Raw genomic sequence first — 18,639 nt, forward strand, 5'->3', positions numbered from 1 at the left:
AATGAAAAAAAGAAAAGGAAGTTGCGACAAGGGGAGCGAACAAGGAACAAATTATGAAAAAATTACCAGTGACCGGGAGTGTGATTTTGGAAGTTGTGTAACTTACATATAGCGATATTCCGGGCGGTGCATAGTTATTGGCGTGAAAAAAGGGCAGATAGGGCGGTTGAGGAGCAGCGATTGGTGTGTAACACATTGTGAGCCTTTGCGCTGTACGAGGAGAGCGGGGCAAAGACCGATGGAGTTTAAGAGCTAAAAGAAATTTTAGACAAATGAAACCAATTATGATAAAGAAAAGAAAAATGAAAGGGATACCAATGTATAGGGAAAAAATCCTGCAGCAGAAGTGCCGGGTAAGATCAGGAGAAAATAGTCGCTAAAAAAGAGAAGAAAAAAATTGTGGGTAAGAGAGGCTGAGGGTAATGGGAATTATTATATACGCAAAGTGTTTTTTGGGGAAGGGGGTGATGCGCCGTGCTTCCAAAGAGATGAAAGATCGTTGAATGGTCCATAGTTGAATGGAGGATGATCGAATGATGAATGATGATGTCTGTTCAAAAACTGCCATTTTTTAAGGCTGGTCTACATGCTCCGTCTTGGCAACGACTTACCTGCGCAATTTTAAGACCTTGCAATTCATGTGTGTCTACACAGCACAGTCTTTTGCTCCGTCTTTGTAACTCAGTTTTGTTAAAGCTCATGTGGTTCGGATTCCACGTTAATCAGTAGGTCCACGTCTCATATAGCCTCGCTGCTGAACAGGACGTTAAAATCAAAATCAACTCAACTCAACCTCAGTTTTGGGAAAGCCAACATGGAGGAAGTGTTGCTGTGGTCAACGTTTGCGCTCTGTCTTGTCAAGAGAAATATAATTAGACGTTGTAAATACACGCGACGTTCAAGGTGGTCCAGACATGGGCAAACAGAGTACCCCTCAATGACGTAATACCAAAATTGTTTCGAAGCAAAACAAAATTCATTACCAAAACACTGTAATGTATTTTGTGAATAGCCCCTTACTACAAACCAAATGGAGGTCTCTGAAGCCCAAAACTCTTTATTTAATTATAAATGAAAACCAAACACTAAAAAGAAAGAAAGCACATTGTATGACCAACAGGCTGAAGCTTGCCAATATCATTTTGTTTTTAGATTTATTATCGAATTAGAAATGTTAGAAACATATAAAAATATAATTTGTAGGCCTCCGAGACCCCCCTGCTATTGCTAGGGTTAATAAAGTAATGTGTGTCGCAGGGGCGGATCCAGGGGGGCGATCGCATCCCAGAAGAGGAAATTTTCTTATTTTATATATATAAATAAAACCCATCACAGAGTTTGGAGCCCTTAAAAGTAGCAGTATGACAATCCACCGTCCCCCCCCCCCCGCCAGAAGTCGGTTCTGGATCCGCCTCTGGTGTGTCGAGGACCATATTTAAAATTGAAAATATTATTTCTTAAAATAAATAAAAATTGAAGCAACTTCAGAGAAAGTTTGCAAGTCACCGCAAGTCAAAGCAAACAAGTATTTTGACTTGTGTCGATTTCAAATTGTTTCTGAAGCCGATTCAATTTTTTAATTTCAAATATTCGCACGTTTTTCTACGTCTGTGCACTGAAATTCCCCACGGGGAAAATGATCTGAAATCATTACTGATAGCGACTCTTCAGAGCCTTTAGGATCATCGTCTATGGTGTTTCTAGATTTCCTAGGAGTTTCTTGGTCACTCAAAAATGCATGCAAATCATAATATCACAACACTGGCTTAATAGACAATTCCTTCCTGCAAACACTTCGCAGAGAATTCATTTTCTTCACAATAGTTTCTCTGTTTGCAGTGACATCGATTTCTTTCTACATATTAACTAGGACATCATAAGCCTGACATTTCTTATCCCGGTCGCTATATTCTTTTGACTTAATACGCCGTAGGCATGAAAAACTACAGTTCTATAAACTCCGTGAGAAATTGTCTGGAACACTGCCAAAGATCAGCCATTGCTTCCCAATTGTTACGAAAACGAAGCAAATGCCTGAACTGAAGACGGAGTGACCGTCTATATGCTACGACTTGTCTGAACACGTTGCAAATGTTTGTGCTGATTTGCTCAGTCTTTTAGCTCCGTGTTCCGTCTTCGTTCAGTTCGGAAAACTGCATAAATTTCCTGTCTACACGCTAAGTTTTGCTTGCAATGTCTTAAAACTATGCAGGTAAATCGTTGTCAAGACGGAACGTGTAGACAAGCCTTTATGCTAGTCTGAAAGTTATTTTGAAGTACACTTGTTATTGATCAAAAGGAAAAATGTTTTTCTTTTTGTTGAAATAGTCGGTTTGATTTTATCGGAAATTCCATTTACACATTCCTTCCTGGCAACAAGATCATGGGACTTATTTTTCGACTTATTTTGTTCTTGGATCGCGTCTTATTTTTGATCTCGGTTCAGATTTTAGTTATATTCAGAGAACAATAATTTTTAAAACTTTTTCATCACACATGTCCATTGGAACATAATAGTATGTCCCTATCCAAATATTCATGTCTCAGGATTATATGGTACTTCCGGAAAAATTTTTATAGAGGTAGTTGGTGAGTACTTCAAATTATATACCAGTTGCTAAACTCCCTCTATTAAAATTGTTGCGTGAGTACCGCAGGATTCTGAAGCATGGATTTTTGGATAGGGCACATATTAATTTCTTAGTAAAGTCTTGACACGACTACGGTAGGTCCCATAGTTTTGGAGCTATGGACCTTTAATTTTTTTTCATGTTTTCGGCAGCTATGTTCGAACTTCGAAAGGAAGCATTTGTTCACCCGAGTTGGTCTATACTTTTTGTCTTATATTGGTATCAGGAATCACTTCCCAAACGTTGTCGGTGTTGTTTTGGAACACCCTGTATATATAACAGCAATAGTAAATATGTATTGAGATACACGCTCACCGACTACGTGGGTGTTCCGGGGCTCCAGCACCCACTAGATTTTTAGTTTGATAGAAACAAAATAAAATAAATATTTCTCACTTACCATTGTCAAAAAAGAATAAGCAATTAAAACATTGAGATGGAAGCTAAAATATAATATGAAACCTTGATATGGAACCTCTAAAACATAACTGTTTGCTTGAAATGTCTCTGTGCAAAGTCTAAGGCCCCCAGATTTTAGTCAAATATAGTTAAAGAAACTATACTACTTTGTGTATAAATTTTGTCGGGAAGAGGGTTTTGATTTTGATTCATCCGACCCCCCCAGATTTATAAAGCTAACGACGCCAGTGCAAAGACAACCAAGCAACACACTCCGCCGTTCTTTGCCTATCTCTGGCCTAGTCAAAGGCAGTCCCCACAATAATAATAATAATAATAAAAGCAAACTATATTGTGAATAGAATCGAGCACAGCCCTTTATGACAGTGTTCGTAAAATACTTAACTAAAAGGAAATCGATCAAAAACACTGAGTCACTCCTGAAAACATATAACACGTCCCGCCATTGATATGCACCCACATAAATTTTGGAAAGTCGGTGCCGTTGTTGAGATATAGGAGTCAGTTTAACATTATTAAGTTCGACATATGTTGTCCTTTTCATATCGTTTTATCCTTTTAACAACCGACAATAATACGTATTGTACTTGACTCAAAACACACTTTAAATTACCGTCCAAGTTCTGTTCTTTAACCAGATGTAACAATTTCTGAACAGTGACCGCTCCATAACAAAGAAACAGACAAAAATTAAGTAGAGAGTAAATCTCGAAAAACTCCATCACCAATAACAGGTTATGACCACCAAAAAAACCTTTCTTGCTCGGGACTCTTTGAAGTGTCACATGAATAGCCATTAAACCAATTATTTTACAGTCAGTTCTCCCTTTCTAGATTTACACAAATTTTAAGGCAAATTAACGTCAAAATGTTCACTTCGGAAAACCTGCAAATTACTGCTATGGAAACCTTCATAAAACTTTTGAAATGCATATGTCGCAAAAAGTACTTGGTCAAATATACATTTTACACACTTTGAGAAGAAAAATAACGATATTTTCCTTAATTATTGATGAAATTTTTAATGATTGTCAATTAAAAATTAACTCCTGGAAAGTTTAATTGATTAAATAAAAATAATCTTAATTGATTAATTTAATTGTTAATTTTAACGGATTAATTAGTAGTCTGTGCAAACCAGAGATGTTCACCCTCGCGAGGGTGGCCCTCTCGAGGGCATCCTCACCCTCAAGTTCCCTCGCCCACAGTGACGCGAGGGCGAGGACAAGTTTTGGCCGCGAGGGCGAGGGTGCGCGAGGGCGAGGACAAGCTTCGATGGCGAGGGTGAGGGTGCGCGAGGGCGAGGACAAGCTTCGATGGCGAGGGTGAGGGTGCGCGAGGGCGAGGACAAGTTTCGGCAGCGAGGGTGAGGATGCGCGAGGGCGAGGACAAGCTTCGATGGCGGGGGTGAGGGTGCGCGAGGGCGAGGAAAAGCGAAGGCGCGAGGGCGAAGAATTCAATAACGAACTTTTTAAATGAATTAAATGTAGACACCGTAAATTGATAACACTTAATGTAATCCACTTCATCAAAGTCAGTTATTGATCAATAATTTTAATTGATCTTAAATTAGGATTATCTTATAAATCACTACTGTTAATGGTTTAATTGAATTGTCAATTTTGTAAATAAAATCTCATTCTAAGATAATTACGTTAAGTGTAGATTGCAACTATCTAGGCCAGCCCACAAACTGTTTTTAATTGAAATCCTATCCGTTTTCCAAGTACCCAGTTACAAAACTATTGTCAATACTGAAAACTAAAAACGAAAATATTTATTGCAATTAAACGATTAACACGATTGGTATTATTGGACGGGAGCACCTTGGCTCAGTGCTACAACCAATCTCTGGTTTCAGGGGTCACTCGTTCGATCCCAGGCCAAGTGAGTTCGTGGAGGACGATAGCGTATACTTGGGTTTTCTGGGGTTTTTCCGTTTCCTCCCGTTTTCTCATTCCACCTATTCTTTCATCATCATTCACTTCCAATTCCATCAGTCTCCTTTAGCCATCGATGGCATAACCGTTGGATGTTAAACTAAAGATTTATTTTTTTATTTTATTTTATTTATTTATTTATTTTTTTTAAAGATTGGTATCTTTGAAAGCGTTTTTAATATAGTGTAAGAATATGCAGCGCACAGTCTTGAAAAGGGAGACTATTTTGGGCGTCCAATAGGCTTCTTTCTGTGATCTGTTACCCTTCATTATCGACGTTTTTATTATTATTTTTTTTCGCTAAATAGGATATTAAAATAGAAGATTTGGTTCTATATCGCAAGTTTTAAAGCTCTCTGACAACTGATATTTAGTCAGCAAAGCATAGGAAAACTTAGAAATAAAGAAGCAAAACTACCTGAAGTATTCGGCTATGGTTCATCTAATCATGGGCATCGTAACGAGGGGCTTGGGTGGTCGCGTTCCTCCCAGATTTTCGTCACACGTATGTAAGCAAACTAAGAAAATAAAAGCATATATTCAGGGGTGTAGTCGAGAGTATACGAAGGTGTATTGCTCAATCTTAGTCATTTGCGCATACTTTCTGCTTCAAGGCGTGTTGTACTATATTCAAAACTAGCATATATAACCTGTGAAATTTTTAAGACTAGCGTATACTCTGTGAAAATTTTAAGACTATGGTGTACGCCATGTGAAATTTTAGGACTTGAGCAGGAAGTTTTTGATAGTCTATTATTGCAACACAGCCCCTGCCCGCTGCAGCCCCTAGTTATTCGCCTCTACTTTCTAAACATTTTCTATATATTTTACATCCCTGGAGTTGTGGCCCCGCATCGTGTAGGTTGTGGGGACATTATCTAAGCCTTTGGTCAAGTGACCTTACATTTGGACCTGTCAAGTGACCTTACATTTACATAGATTACTATTGAGATAAGTGGGTAAAACTGCATTCAGGTTTACACCTATAATTTCATGATTCTTAGTGTTCATCCTCCCGAAGGGGAACTTTCGAAGATGTCCTCAATTCTAACTATAGAGAAACGTTCTCACACAACAGAATAAACATAATTTCAAACCGTTCATGATCTATATTTAGAAAAAAATAGCACTCTACTAACGTAATTTGCTGTTTTGGAAAATATAGCGTACACGCCTTTGGCGTGGGAGACCCGGGTTCGATTCCCGGCGGGAGCTCATGTGGTTCGGATTCCACGTTAATCAGTAGGTCCACGTCTCATATAGCCTCGTTGCTGAACGGGACGTTAAACTCAAAATCAACTCAACTCAATTTGGAAAATATAAGTTTTACTTATGAATATCTGGGAATCAGTCGATCTGTCTGTATTCTGACGTATTAGAGTTAACGTCCCTTTATAATTCATCACCGATGCCGATGCTAAATGGTACGTGAATCTATAGTTTATGGTAGGATCCGAACCACCATAATGCGTTTAAACTTCACTCAAGGGAATCGAACCTGAGACTTGCTGCAAAGCAGACATGCTTGCTAGACACTATACTAACTTCCTTTGTATATTTCAATATCATTAACTTTCAGTAATCACCGGTAATCGACCTATAACCAGAGTCGAAGTCTAAAAGGGAGTTATTGAAAATGTTTAATTATCCTAATTTTTATGTAAATATTTCACTCTAGAATATTAGCGTTTAAATACTCCTCTCCCTCATACAACCATTACACACGCTAATACTATGTAACAAGCAGTAACGACTACACATTATCAGGTGCAACATTTAATCAAATAACATATAAAGCTTATAAAATTTTAATTAGTCAGCTGGATTACATCTTATGAAAAAATTTGAATAATTTTCACCTTATATGTTAGTTGTTTGACGTAACGTAAGCATGAAGGTAAGCTTAGATCTTTGTTTGAAATTCACATTGAAATGATATTCGCAAAGAATCTTCAGTGGGCTGAATCTCTTTCGTTCCAGGTTGGCTACAAGACTGCGATAATAGGACGTAAAAATGAAGATTTTATTCCCCAGTTAGAATTTTTAAACTATCCTATCTCTTCAAGTCAATAATTGTCTGTTTTGCATTATTACTTTTCAACCACAGAGCAAAATAATTCAGTCACTCTACTCCTGTTTTAATGATGCATGGCAGCGTGTAACAAATTGTTGCGAGGTCCTGGGCAGGAAAAGTTTGTGATCTCCCTTTCAGTTTTTAATTGCTAATTATAATAAAATTTCTGGAAATCAATTAATCTACACATTTAATTATTTGTGCTAAAGAAAATAAAGGTTTGTTCTCTTACTTTCCCGTTCCATCATTTCTTTCATCATCATTCACTTGCAATTTCATTCATCTCCTTTAGCAGTTCATAACTCTGGGGCGCTAAACTAAAGATTTCATCTTTTCTTTCATTACTACAATCTTAAAGTTTGCACGTATTAAAGTTTGCACGACATTATTAATTGTTGAATTTGGTGGATTTATAAAAGTCAGTGCTAAATCATTTTAGGCTCGATAATCTTTCCAAGGCCCCTGGAGGCGCTAAGCTCTGAGCGTGCCATTTAGGAAGGAACGGTGGCTCAGCGATAGAGAAATTACCTTTGTTCGAAGGGTCGCATATTCGATTCCCGTCCAAGTAAGTTCGTGGTGGAGGACATCGTGTTCGTGGGTTTTCTGGGGATTCTCCAGTTTCCTACCACATTCTCATTCAACTATTTTTTTCATCATTCGCTTCTGTCTCCTTTAGCATTTAGCTTGCATAATCGTGGGATCTTAAACTAAAGATTTCATTTTTCATTTGCCTTTACGTATTTGTAGTGTAAGGAATCCTTGAGACAACGTTTGAAAGATATCATTTCATAATTGTGGGAATTACTGAAAATAAACTTTCCAACAATGATAGCTGCCAAAAATGAACCAAGACCAAAGTGATAAAGTGCACAAATTGGCCCCTAGGGTAGTTTCTTAAGACAAAGTTTCATATTTATGGCAATTATTGAAAAAAATTAAAAATTTTAACATTGTTAAGGTAGGACAAATGTATGTGTGTTAATTAGTGGTGAATGTTAACAATATTTGAGCATCGAAATTAACCTTACAAGCACATTGACACATTTCAGTTTATATTTTAAAATACCAATTAACTTAGATTCACATTCAAATCAATGAAGGCATTCATGTTATAGTGTTAGTGTTAGTGTTATGTTAGAGCGAGTATATATTTCCGAGTGATAATTCAACAATAGTGTTCTGAAGTATTTTATTTGTTTGCTGAGGAGTTTCAAAATTAAGCTCTTTAGATCTTTCCCTTTGAATTTGTTCAAATTCCTCAGTTACGCTACATCATCAGGGATGGCCAACGTGTTGACTGTCAAATTCTGACAGATAGTCCGCGGCAGTCACTCTACCGCCACTCATCAAACCTTGATTTCACCCTCACCCTCATGAGAGCCGCCCTTGTGTGGCTGAATACTTATGCTTGCATCGTAGTTCAAGGAACATTTTGAAGTAAAGGCATTGGATGCTGTTGATAAATGACGCAAACGTCACTATCGACCGAGATCTCCATTGTAACAGTTGTTCCATTTTAGGTGTTCCACAGTAAGTTACACGATGATATGTTTAGTTTCCTTTCTTTAGGACGTATGTTAAGCAAGGGCGGATCCAGGATGGACTTCTGGTGGGGGTGGTGGGTTGTAATACTGCTACTTAGAGCTACTTTTAAGAGCTCCAAACTCTGGGATGCGTTTTATTTGTATATATATAAAATAAAGAAGTTTCCTCTTCTGAGGGGGAGCGATCGCCCCGATCGCCCCCCTGGATCCGCCACTGATGATAAGGAAATAATTCAACAAATAGGTTGAATAATTGATGCTCTGATCCTCACGAAGGAGGCCCTCTCGAGGCCTCCTCACCCTCAATTACCCTCGCCCTCATATCATTGAGGGCGAGGGTAATTGAGGGTGAGGAAAAGTTTTGAGCACGAAGGCGAGGGTGAGCGAGGATAATGGACAACTCCTATCGCGAGGGCGAGGGTGCGCGAGAGCGAGGACAAGCTTCGATGGCGAGGGTGAGGGTGCGCGAGGACGAGGAAAAGATTCGACGAAAAGGGCGAGGGTGTGCGAGGGCGAGGAGAAGCTTCGACAGCGAGGGTGAGGGTGCGCGAGGGCGAGGACAAGCTTCGATGGCGAGGGTGAGGGTGCGAGAGGGCGAGGAAAAGCTTCGACGGAGAAGGCGAGGGTGCGCGAGGGCGAGGACAAGTTTCGGCAGCGAGGGCGAGGACAAGCTTCGAAGGCGAGGGCGTGCGAGGGTGAGGACAAGTTTCGACAGCGAGGGTGAGGGCGCGCAAGGGCGATGGACAATTCCATTCGCGAGGGCGAGGGTGAGTGAGAGTAGTAATGGGGCGACTTGGTCTCACTTTTTGGCCCCTGGGTCCCTGCCTCAGGACCCATGGTCCCTGGCCGGGGTCAATGACCTAGGGGTACCTAGGACCACCCCCTAAATTTTGGCAGGGGTACATAGGACCACCCCCCAGGACCCATGGTCCCTGGCCCGTGTCAATGACCTAGGGGTACTTAGGACCACCCCTCTAGATTTTGGCAGGGGTACATAGGACCACCCCTTAAATTTTGGAAATTGCCAAATCTAAAAATTGGGTGTGGTAGCCTAGGACCACAGTATGTACCTCTATCAGTATTGGGTGTCTATGTCGTTCCCTTTTATGAGTAAAAAATTGCCAAAAATTCAAATTTCGGAGGTTTTTGACCTAATTTATCCCCTTGGATGAGGTATTATTACCCTATATGGTTATATGGGCGTATACAGGGATTCATTCCCTTTTATAAGACATGGGTATATTAATGCACCCCTTGAAATTTTTGGGAGGGGTACTTTGGCCCACCCCTTCAATTTTGGAAATTGCCCAATTTCAACATTGGGTATTATAGTACAGGACCCTAATATGTATTATGATAAATTTGGGTGGTCCACCTCGTTCCCTTCTAGGGGTACAAAATTGCCAAAATATAAACGTAAGCAATACGTAGTACCACGTGTTTGGTTTTTGGTCGATTTTATCCCCTTTGATGAGGTTATTATCCTATATATATAGTTATATGGTCATGTATAGGGGTCCATTACCTTTCATAAGATATGGGTATATTTGTGCACTCCGGGAGGGGTACTTTTGGCCCACCCCTTAAATTTTGGAAATTGCTCATTTTATATATTTGGTATTATAGTACGGGACCCTAACATGTATTATAATAAATTTGGGTGGTCCACTTCGTTCCCTTTTAGGGGTACAAAATTGCCAAATTTTAGTACAACCACGTGTTTGGTTTTTGGTTATTTTATTCCCTTGGATGAGGTCCTATTACCTTATATGGGTGTATACAGGTGTTTATTTCCTATTGTAAGACGTAGGTACATTTGTGCACCCCGGCAGGAGTGCCTTGGCCCACCCCTTAAATTTTGGAAATTGCTCAATTTAAACATTTTGGTACAATAGTATGTATTACTATAAATTTTTCGGTGGTCTATCTCGTTCCCTTTTAGGGGTACAAAATTGCCAAAATATAAACGTAAGCATTACGTTGTACCACGTGTTTGGTTTTTGACCTAATTCATTTCTTTGGATGAGATCCTATTACCTTATATGGTTATATGACCATGTATAGGAGTCCATTCCCTATTATGAAACATAAGTACATATGTGTACCCCCGGGAATGGTACCTTGGCCCGCCCCTTAAGTTTTTAGAAATTGCCAAATTTAAACATTTGGTATCATAGTACTGGACCCTAATATATATTACTACAAAATTTGGGTGGTCCACCTCGTTCCCTTTTAGGGTGCATTTTGTTCCGCTTTAGGAGTGAACCTTGCAATCGTCCCGAGTTTGATTCTTGGAAATGTTGAATTTAACGTCCCCGCGAAAACGGTGAGAGATGATAGGACGAAACATGAACTTACTTGACTGAGGATTGAAGCAGTGACCTCATACAGTAGAGAGACAAGCACTGAGCCATCGTACACGTGTGTTGATTACTATGCAATGGTCCCGAGTTTGATTCTTGGTGCTAGTGTTAGAAAAATTTAACGTCCCACTTGAAACGATGATGAGAAATGAGAAAACATCATAAACTTACTTGCTTGCGGATTGAAGCAGAGATCTCACACATCAGAAATAAGAGCTGAGTCACCATACTCGATTGAGAAGTTGAGTTTGTTGATTACTATGTCATGGTCCCCGAGTTCGATTTTTTTTTTTGTGTTAGTTTTAAGAAATGTTGAGTTTAACGTCCCCTTGAAACGATGATGAAAAAATGATAGGAGGAAACATGAACTTACTTCGTTGTGGATTGAAGCGCTGAGCCGCCGTACTCCATTCAGTGCGAACAGTTTCGCGTATGAAAAGAAGACGAGCAGATTATGTTACATTACACATTTCAGTGCGAGCAGTTTATACTAGGTTTATGTTTCATATACAAAGATAGAAGATCTGCGTTGTCATCTTTTTTACTTCGTGTGCAACTTTGACCTTGAAGAAAACCTTGTTGACTCAGTGCAAAGCATTGACGTATACACATAATCTTATTGTTTAGTTGACTGTATTTAGAGATGAATCAGACATGTAAGGTTGCTGGTTCGAATCTAGTTGTGTTCGCTGTAACTCAGGGTCTGAGCGATACTTACCGAAATTTTTCCAGTGTTGCCAACACTATCAGAATGAATCGATTCATTTAGTCGGAGCAGTTTCGTGACGAAAACTGATTTTTGTTTTGCACACAAAAAAATTTTCTGAAACAGAATTTTGTTTGTACATAAAAATTTTTCTGAAACAGAATTTTGTTTGTACATAAAAATTTTTCTGAAACAGTTTTTGTTTTGTACACACAAAAAAATTTCTGAAACAGAATTTTGTTTTCGTACACAAAAAATTTTTCTGAAAACATTTTTTTTTCGTACACAAAAATTTTCTGAATCAGTTTTTTTTTCGTACACTAAAAATTTTTGAAACAAAAATTTAGTTTGATTTTTTTTTCGTAAAACATTGATTTATTTTATCGGTAAACTGATTCAGAAAAAGAAATTGAAATCGCAGTACAGGAAAAAAGAATTTGATTTTAGGATGTGAAATAAAAACACAGAATCATGTTTTTGTACATTTATTTTTAGCATGTGAAATAGAATACAGAATTTCTTTTTTCTTCAAAGGAAGACGTGTCCGTGACGGGTACAAATTCTGTAAAGAGAAAATAAAACATATGAATATACATGGTAATATTTATTTTGTTTCCTGTGAAAGAAGAAAAACAGATTATTAACATCGAACTAATTGATCAAGAGAGAGTGAGGTGAGAAAAGAAACGCAAATGTGACGTACCTGAATTCCTTTTTTTTTTTCTCCACGGGTTTCTGCAAGGTGATGTCATCTGAGTTTTTGTCTTCGCTGTGGCCTTGTTGAAGCATGTCCCGTGTTGCGTTGATTCTTTGCCCCGTCTTTGGGAGGTGATGTTGGTGGGATTAGGGGAAAATATGGCTGTTATTCTGTTCTGGCTTTTTTATACCCATAGGGCAATGTCTCGTATGTGTCTGGTATTAATCGGCGTTTTTTATAGTTGAAACTGTACTTCTTTTCTTCAGGTTTTGTGACAAGATGATGATCGTGGGTTCTGTAAATTTTGTGCGGCGTGCTAATGGAGATTTTTTCACTCGATTGATTTATGATCATTTGCTCCAGACTATTGAAATTTAACTTTTGACTTGCAGTATAATTGAGTGTGAATCCACGAATTTTGCATACATAACTGGTTGATTTCGTGTCGGGGTTGTAGATTTCCAAGGCGTACTGTTTTGGGCCACCAGACACGAATTTTTTAATGTATGCTTTTGGTCCAATTGATTCAAGTTCATTTGACATTGAACCAAGAAATACTTCTGGTTCTATTGTGGGCTGTGATGGTCGCTGCGTGAATATCACTGAATCTGTATCGAAATATAGTACTCTTTCTTGCAGAAGTTCTAAATATTTGTAGAGTTCCAGACGAGCTTGACACGTTGTAAATGCTCCAAGGACAACATTAGCATTGTGATTTTGTACTGGAACATCATCTTCATACTGCCAATAAAGGTATAACATCGAATCGTTAACAGGTAAAATTTGGTTGACTTTTATGTCTGGAGCAGTTAATTTCTGATACAGTTCTTTGGGGTCGTTAATGATGGTCGTTTGGCTGAAATTGTCTCTTATAGCGAGTCGTCCCCAGAAGGCATTCAAACAGAGCTTTGCAAGACTACGACGTGCTGAATTTGTCATTATATTTGCTGCATCTAAAGTTATGCCTTCCCGTTGTTGTACCACTTGGATATACTGCTGCTTTTCTTCTTCGGTGACGCAATTGGCAGGCCAACCAGAAGCTTCCAGCTTCGATTTCAAAAATGTATTAATGTATTCGCTGAATAATCCACCAGTCTTGGTTTCTGGATCATATACGGTGATGTCGTAATCCCAAATTTCGTAAATTTCAATGACTTGATACCCAAGTTCAATGGCTTTTTGAATTTCATAGGACACCCATGTTCCTGTTAGGCTTCGTTCACTGTCCGAATGTGTACATTCAGAATCTTGATTTAATGCTGTGGCACAGGCAGCACAAAGTGGAAACAACAACTTCTTATTTGAACGAAATGGCAGCACTGGATGAAACACATTTCTGCTAGGCAAGATCTTCAACTTGACCAATCCGTTGACAGTTTGAATGTCGGGCATTTCTGGATCTCCCTGTAGATATATTCGTGGATGCCCTATTGGATACCGTCCACATTTATTCACATAAGGATACAGGGAGACGATATCCAAGAATTTTATTTCTTCGCCTTCATTTTCATTTGCGACGTGGTACAATTTAATGGCATTAACACGGCCACCATAGAAGCTGTCTCTTGGATTTAATGGTGTCTTATTAGTATAAGGATGTGTGCTTAAAGAAGAGGCCAATGCTGGATTGGATTTTAACACTTGACGAAATTCACATTCCCACATTTCATGTACTTTATATCCCATGGATCGTAATAACTTCATTTTACGCTGTGTTCTCTCGTAGCGATAGTTCATTGTTTCTTCGGAGTTCTCATAAATGGGTTGATCACGGCCTGTAGGGACACATAGAGGACAGCCGTGGAATCTGCACCCTTCAAATTCATACACGTGTTCCTCTTTAGTGTCGGGATTTTTGTAGTAACCGTCCAGATGAAAACCAGCAACATAAACTTCTTTTCCTCTCGCAGCATGTAGAATTGAATGACCCTCTTTTTCCTCCATGTAGGCAAGCCACTGCAAAGCAATCCGTGACTGATTGTTTCTGTGACGGTATCCACGTGCAGGGAGAATGCTAATAGTATTAGGTTTTAAGAAATTTCGTCGAAATACTAAATTGCACGCACTCGCCAAAGTGATAGCCTCCAGGAAAAGATTGACGTGAGTTTCTTGTTCAAAAGTGGTCATGAAAGATATACAAGCCAATCGAAGTACGTTGACGTCCTGGATACAATAGTTCACCAATTCTTTTTGGAAAATAAACGTATCGTTCTGGTGTTCGTTATACCATGTCATGAATTTTTCTCGTTCATCCACTTTCATTTCATCTGCACCATAATAATGGATGTCCGGTAATTTTCCCACATACGTTTGATTTGCAGCAGTATTAAAAAAGTGTGGAAAATATCCTTTGGTCGCTGGTAAATGAAATGCCTTGGATAATTTACTTAAAGCCATTGGCATGAAATTTAACGAGTCAATAAACGATAAGTGATTCACTTTCATGCTTAAAATTTTTGCTCCGTTCAAGATCAAAGTAGGTTTCAATTCATGTTCTTCCACTAAAGATTTAAGAATAAAATGACCATCATATCCCTTACAGTTATGTGCCAAAGATACAATAAGTTTGATGTTGGGTCGTGGTTGACGTAAATACGCAAGAAAGGCATTGATCGGATCATCTTGAAAAATATGTTCTCGCTGTCCACAAACTTCACACGGATGATGTATATCCTCATCTTGAACACAGTTGTAACATACTTGTTGGGCCACCAGTAAATTGGGCTTATGAATGAACGTGTCTTCATCGAAGAAAGTATCCTGTGTGGCTTCGATATCATAGAAGACAATCATAGCTTTCTTGGCATGTAACACTGATGGAACTCCAGGCTTTAATTGAGTCGTATCAGGCTTCATGTAGCATTGGTGGGTAGACGTAACATGTTTATGGCACACATTACAAAAATAATCAGTACAATCATGTTTTCTTTCCCCTGTATGGACAAACGAATAAATGCGTAGACATTTGGCACACTGTTTCACCATCTTGCATATTGGTTGGCCTTTATGATATGGTACAGTTAGATGATTTGTATAGCATGTTTCACCATAAAATTCACGATTGCATTCTAGGCACTGCTTCTCCGTATTGGTCTTACTGCATGGCGGTTTCTGCAAACATTTCTCACACATGGCCGAACAGTTCTTGACGTGTCTATTTCTGTTATTATATTTTTTGTGGCATGCAGCACAATAGTAGTTGGTAGAAAAAACAGACGTTAATGACGTGATGATGTCATAATGAGAATTGATGCACATTAAATTGATTGGAATTTTGTCTTCGCCACCAGGCCCTTCATACAGAATATCTTCTCCGGAAAAGCAAGTGTATACGGTAAGTTTATAATTTGTCAAGTAGCGTTGCAATTGTCGTAATTCTTCCACGGATCCCCCATGCTCTAAATTCACTGATGATCTGGACAAAAGTTCATGTACGTCAGGGAGAACAACACACTTTCTCTGGTTGTGATATTGATCGTAAACTTTTTTATTTGTATCCTTATATTTCTTTAGGCCAATAGCAATCACAATCGCATACGCTAAACATTTCTTGTCGGTGTTTTTTACTCGTAGAATGCCTTTCTTGCACTTTAATAATTCGTCGTTTGATAAAAGACCGCGACGCACCAATCCAAATCCACGGGGCACATCCACATGATGAAAATGGACAATGAACGGTTCGTTCATGAGAAAACTATCGTTACTTTGAAGGATGCGATCAAAGGATGCCCATAAAGTCTCCAGTGTCAAATTACTTGCATGCCGGAAAGATAAATAAAATGGCTTGTTCTTCTCATCGTGGGATAAAATCGATAATCCAACCATCGATGATTCGTCGACGTTTTCCAATAAATAATCCAACATCTGTTGAAAGGAGGCCTGAACCCACTCCACAATATCGGTGCCACTGGTCGGAGCATTAATTTGAATTTCCAGCATTCGTCCTTCAAGATTAAAACGCCGATAATGTCTATTGATTTCTCGCAAGACAGTAAAGCCAGAAGTAGCCATATTCAAATAGGGAAAAAAGGTAAGGTAAAAACAAAAAAGGAATAGGCAAAGAAAAACAAATATCTAAAACGAAAAGAGAAAAAAAGCACGAATTAAAATTGAATTCAGAGATCACTACGTGTTCAAAATGACTACACGATTAATCCTAAAAGAATGATCATATCTCAAATAGTTCTACTACTGAAACGTTTTATTGTCGTCAAACCGGACCAACATCAACATGTAAATGACCTAAGTTTCTGTAGTGATAAAAAGAATGAATGAAATTGTTTTTCTAACTGTGCTGAAAGAATCATTGTAGTAAGCATTTTTTCCTCTGACACTGAACTTTAAAACGTATGACGAACATGAAACGAAAACAAAATCTCATGCGCTTGCTTTTCTCGAGCTAAGGCAAGAAAGACTCGAATTCGTTTCTCGGCGGGAGATCAGATCCCACATTAAACTGTAGGTCCACGTCTCACGTTGTAGGGAACAAATTCGTGCGTAGTTTCTTTGTTTACTTTCAGAAACTGAGCTAAGTGGTTAGCGTTACGCACCTCTGGCCCGGGTTCAACACCCAGTATGCGATCAGATTCAACATTAAGCTGTATTCCTAGCCCCACTACTGAAGGGACGCTAAAACCAAAAATCAACAAATTTCTCGTGCCTACTTCTAATGTGTGGGATGTGGCCCGGGTTCAACACCCAGTATGCGCTCAGATTCAACATTAAGCTGTATTCCTAGCACCCCCACTACTGAAGGGACGCTAAACCAAAATCAACAAATTTCTTGTGCTTACTTCTAATGTGTGGGATTCCTAATTCGATCCCCGGTCAAGTTATTCTTCCATTTGCTAAATATTTCGTGTTAAAATAAAACAATGATAACAATGTTATCCTCATGCAAAAAACACTCCATTGATGTTAAGAAAACGCAGTCGATACTTACCTTAAATTCAAGGAACGGAGTAAAGTCACGCTGTCACTAGAGGTACACCTACGTTCATTCAAGATCTTCGTGGAAGTAGGATTTGAAAATGAAATTAAGAAATTTATTTAGGTCTAAAACGTGTTCAACTATAAAGTGACATCACTATCAGCCAATCAGAAACGAGGAAAATGAATCAATGACATCACGGAGAACCAATGAAAACACAGCTTTCATCATGAGCCGAAACGTGATGTAAGAAGCAATCTGATTGGTTGTGACATTATTCACGTTTTTTCTCCTTACACATCAATCGTTACGACATCTAGTATCGCAATTTTGATAATATCATACCGTTGACTCGTTAGTTTCTTACGACATTCAAATTAACACATCTAAAATGTGATTCATTTTCCTTAAACTTGATTGAAAAAATGTAACACTCATCGATATGTTACGAAACTGTCTTTGACATAAATGTAAAGTTGAGCTTTAAAAGTCCGTCAGCTGAGAAAAAATGCTGATGTAGTAAAAGCAGATTCTGCAATTTCACAATAACAAGCTTCTATGCGTAACAACAAGCAGAAATGTGTAGTAATGTAACATAATCTGTTCATGTTCTTTTCATACGCAAAACTGCTCGCACTGAATGGAGTACGGTGGCTCAGCGTTTTTTTTTTCTGATGTGTGAGTTCTCTGCTTCAATCCGCAAGCAAGTAAGTTTATGATGTTTTCTCATTTCTCATCATCGTTTCAAGTGGGACGTTAAATTTTTCTAACACTAGCACCAAGAATCAAACTCGGGACCATTGCATAGTAATCAACACACGTGTACGATGGCTCAGTGCTTGTCTCTCTACTGTATGAGGTCACTGCTTCAATCCTCAGTCAAGTAAGTTCATGTTTCGTCCTATCATCTCTCACCGTTTTCGCGGGGACGTTAAATTCAACATTTCCAAGAATCAAACTCGGGACGATTGCAAGGTTCACTCCTAAAGCGGAACAAAATGCACCCTAAAAGGGAACGAGGTGGACCACCCAAATTTTGTAGTAATATATATTAGGGTCCAGTACTATGATACCAAATGTTTAAATTTGGCAATTTCTAAAAACTTAAGGGGCGGGCCAAGGTACCATTCCCGGGGGTACACATATGTACTTATGTTTCATAATAGGGAATGGACTCCTATACATGGTCATATAACCATATAAGGTAATAGGATCTCATCCAAGGAAATGAATTAGGTCAAAAACCAAACACGTGGTACAACGTAATGCTTACGTTTATATTTTGGCAATTTTGTACCCCTAAAAGGGAACGAGATAGACCACCGAAAAATTTAT

General features: G+C 38.7%; 1 protein-coding gene across 1 annotated transcript; it reads right to left on the reverse strand.

Moving 5' to 3' along the window:
- Positions 1–12,175: 12,175 nt before the first annotated feature.
- On the reverse strand, positions 12,176–16,409 carry LOC145694214 (uncharacterized). The gene is made up of 2 exons (XM_081770325.1): positions 12,381–16,409; positions 12,176–12,239 (listed from the first exon to the last, which is right to left on the reverse strand). Exon 1 carries the CDS (start codon positions 16,383–16,385, stop codon positions 12,540–12,542), a length of 3,846 nt encoding a protein of 1,281 aa, XP_081626451.1. The 5' UTR covers positions 16,386–16,409; the 3' UTR covers positions 12,176–12,239; positions 12,381–12,539.
- Positions 16,410–18,639: the final 2,230 nt, after the last annotated feature.

This window comes from Thermobia domestica, chromosome 9 (genome assembly GCF_964235325.1).
Source record: "Thermobia domestica chromosome 9, izTheDome1.hap1.1, whole genome shotgun sequence".
Taxonomy (NCBI): Eukaryota; Metazoa; Arthropoda; class Insecta; order Zygentoma; family Lepismatidae; genus Thermobia; species Thermobia domestica.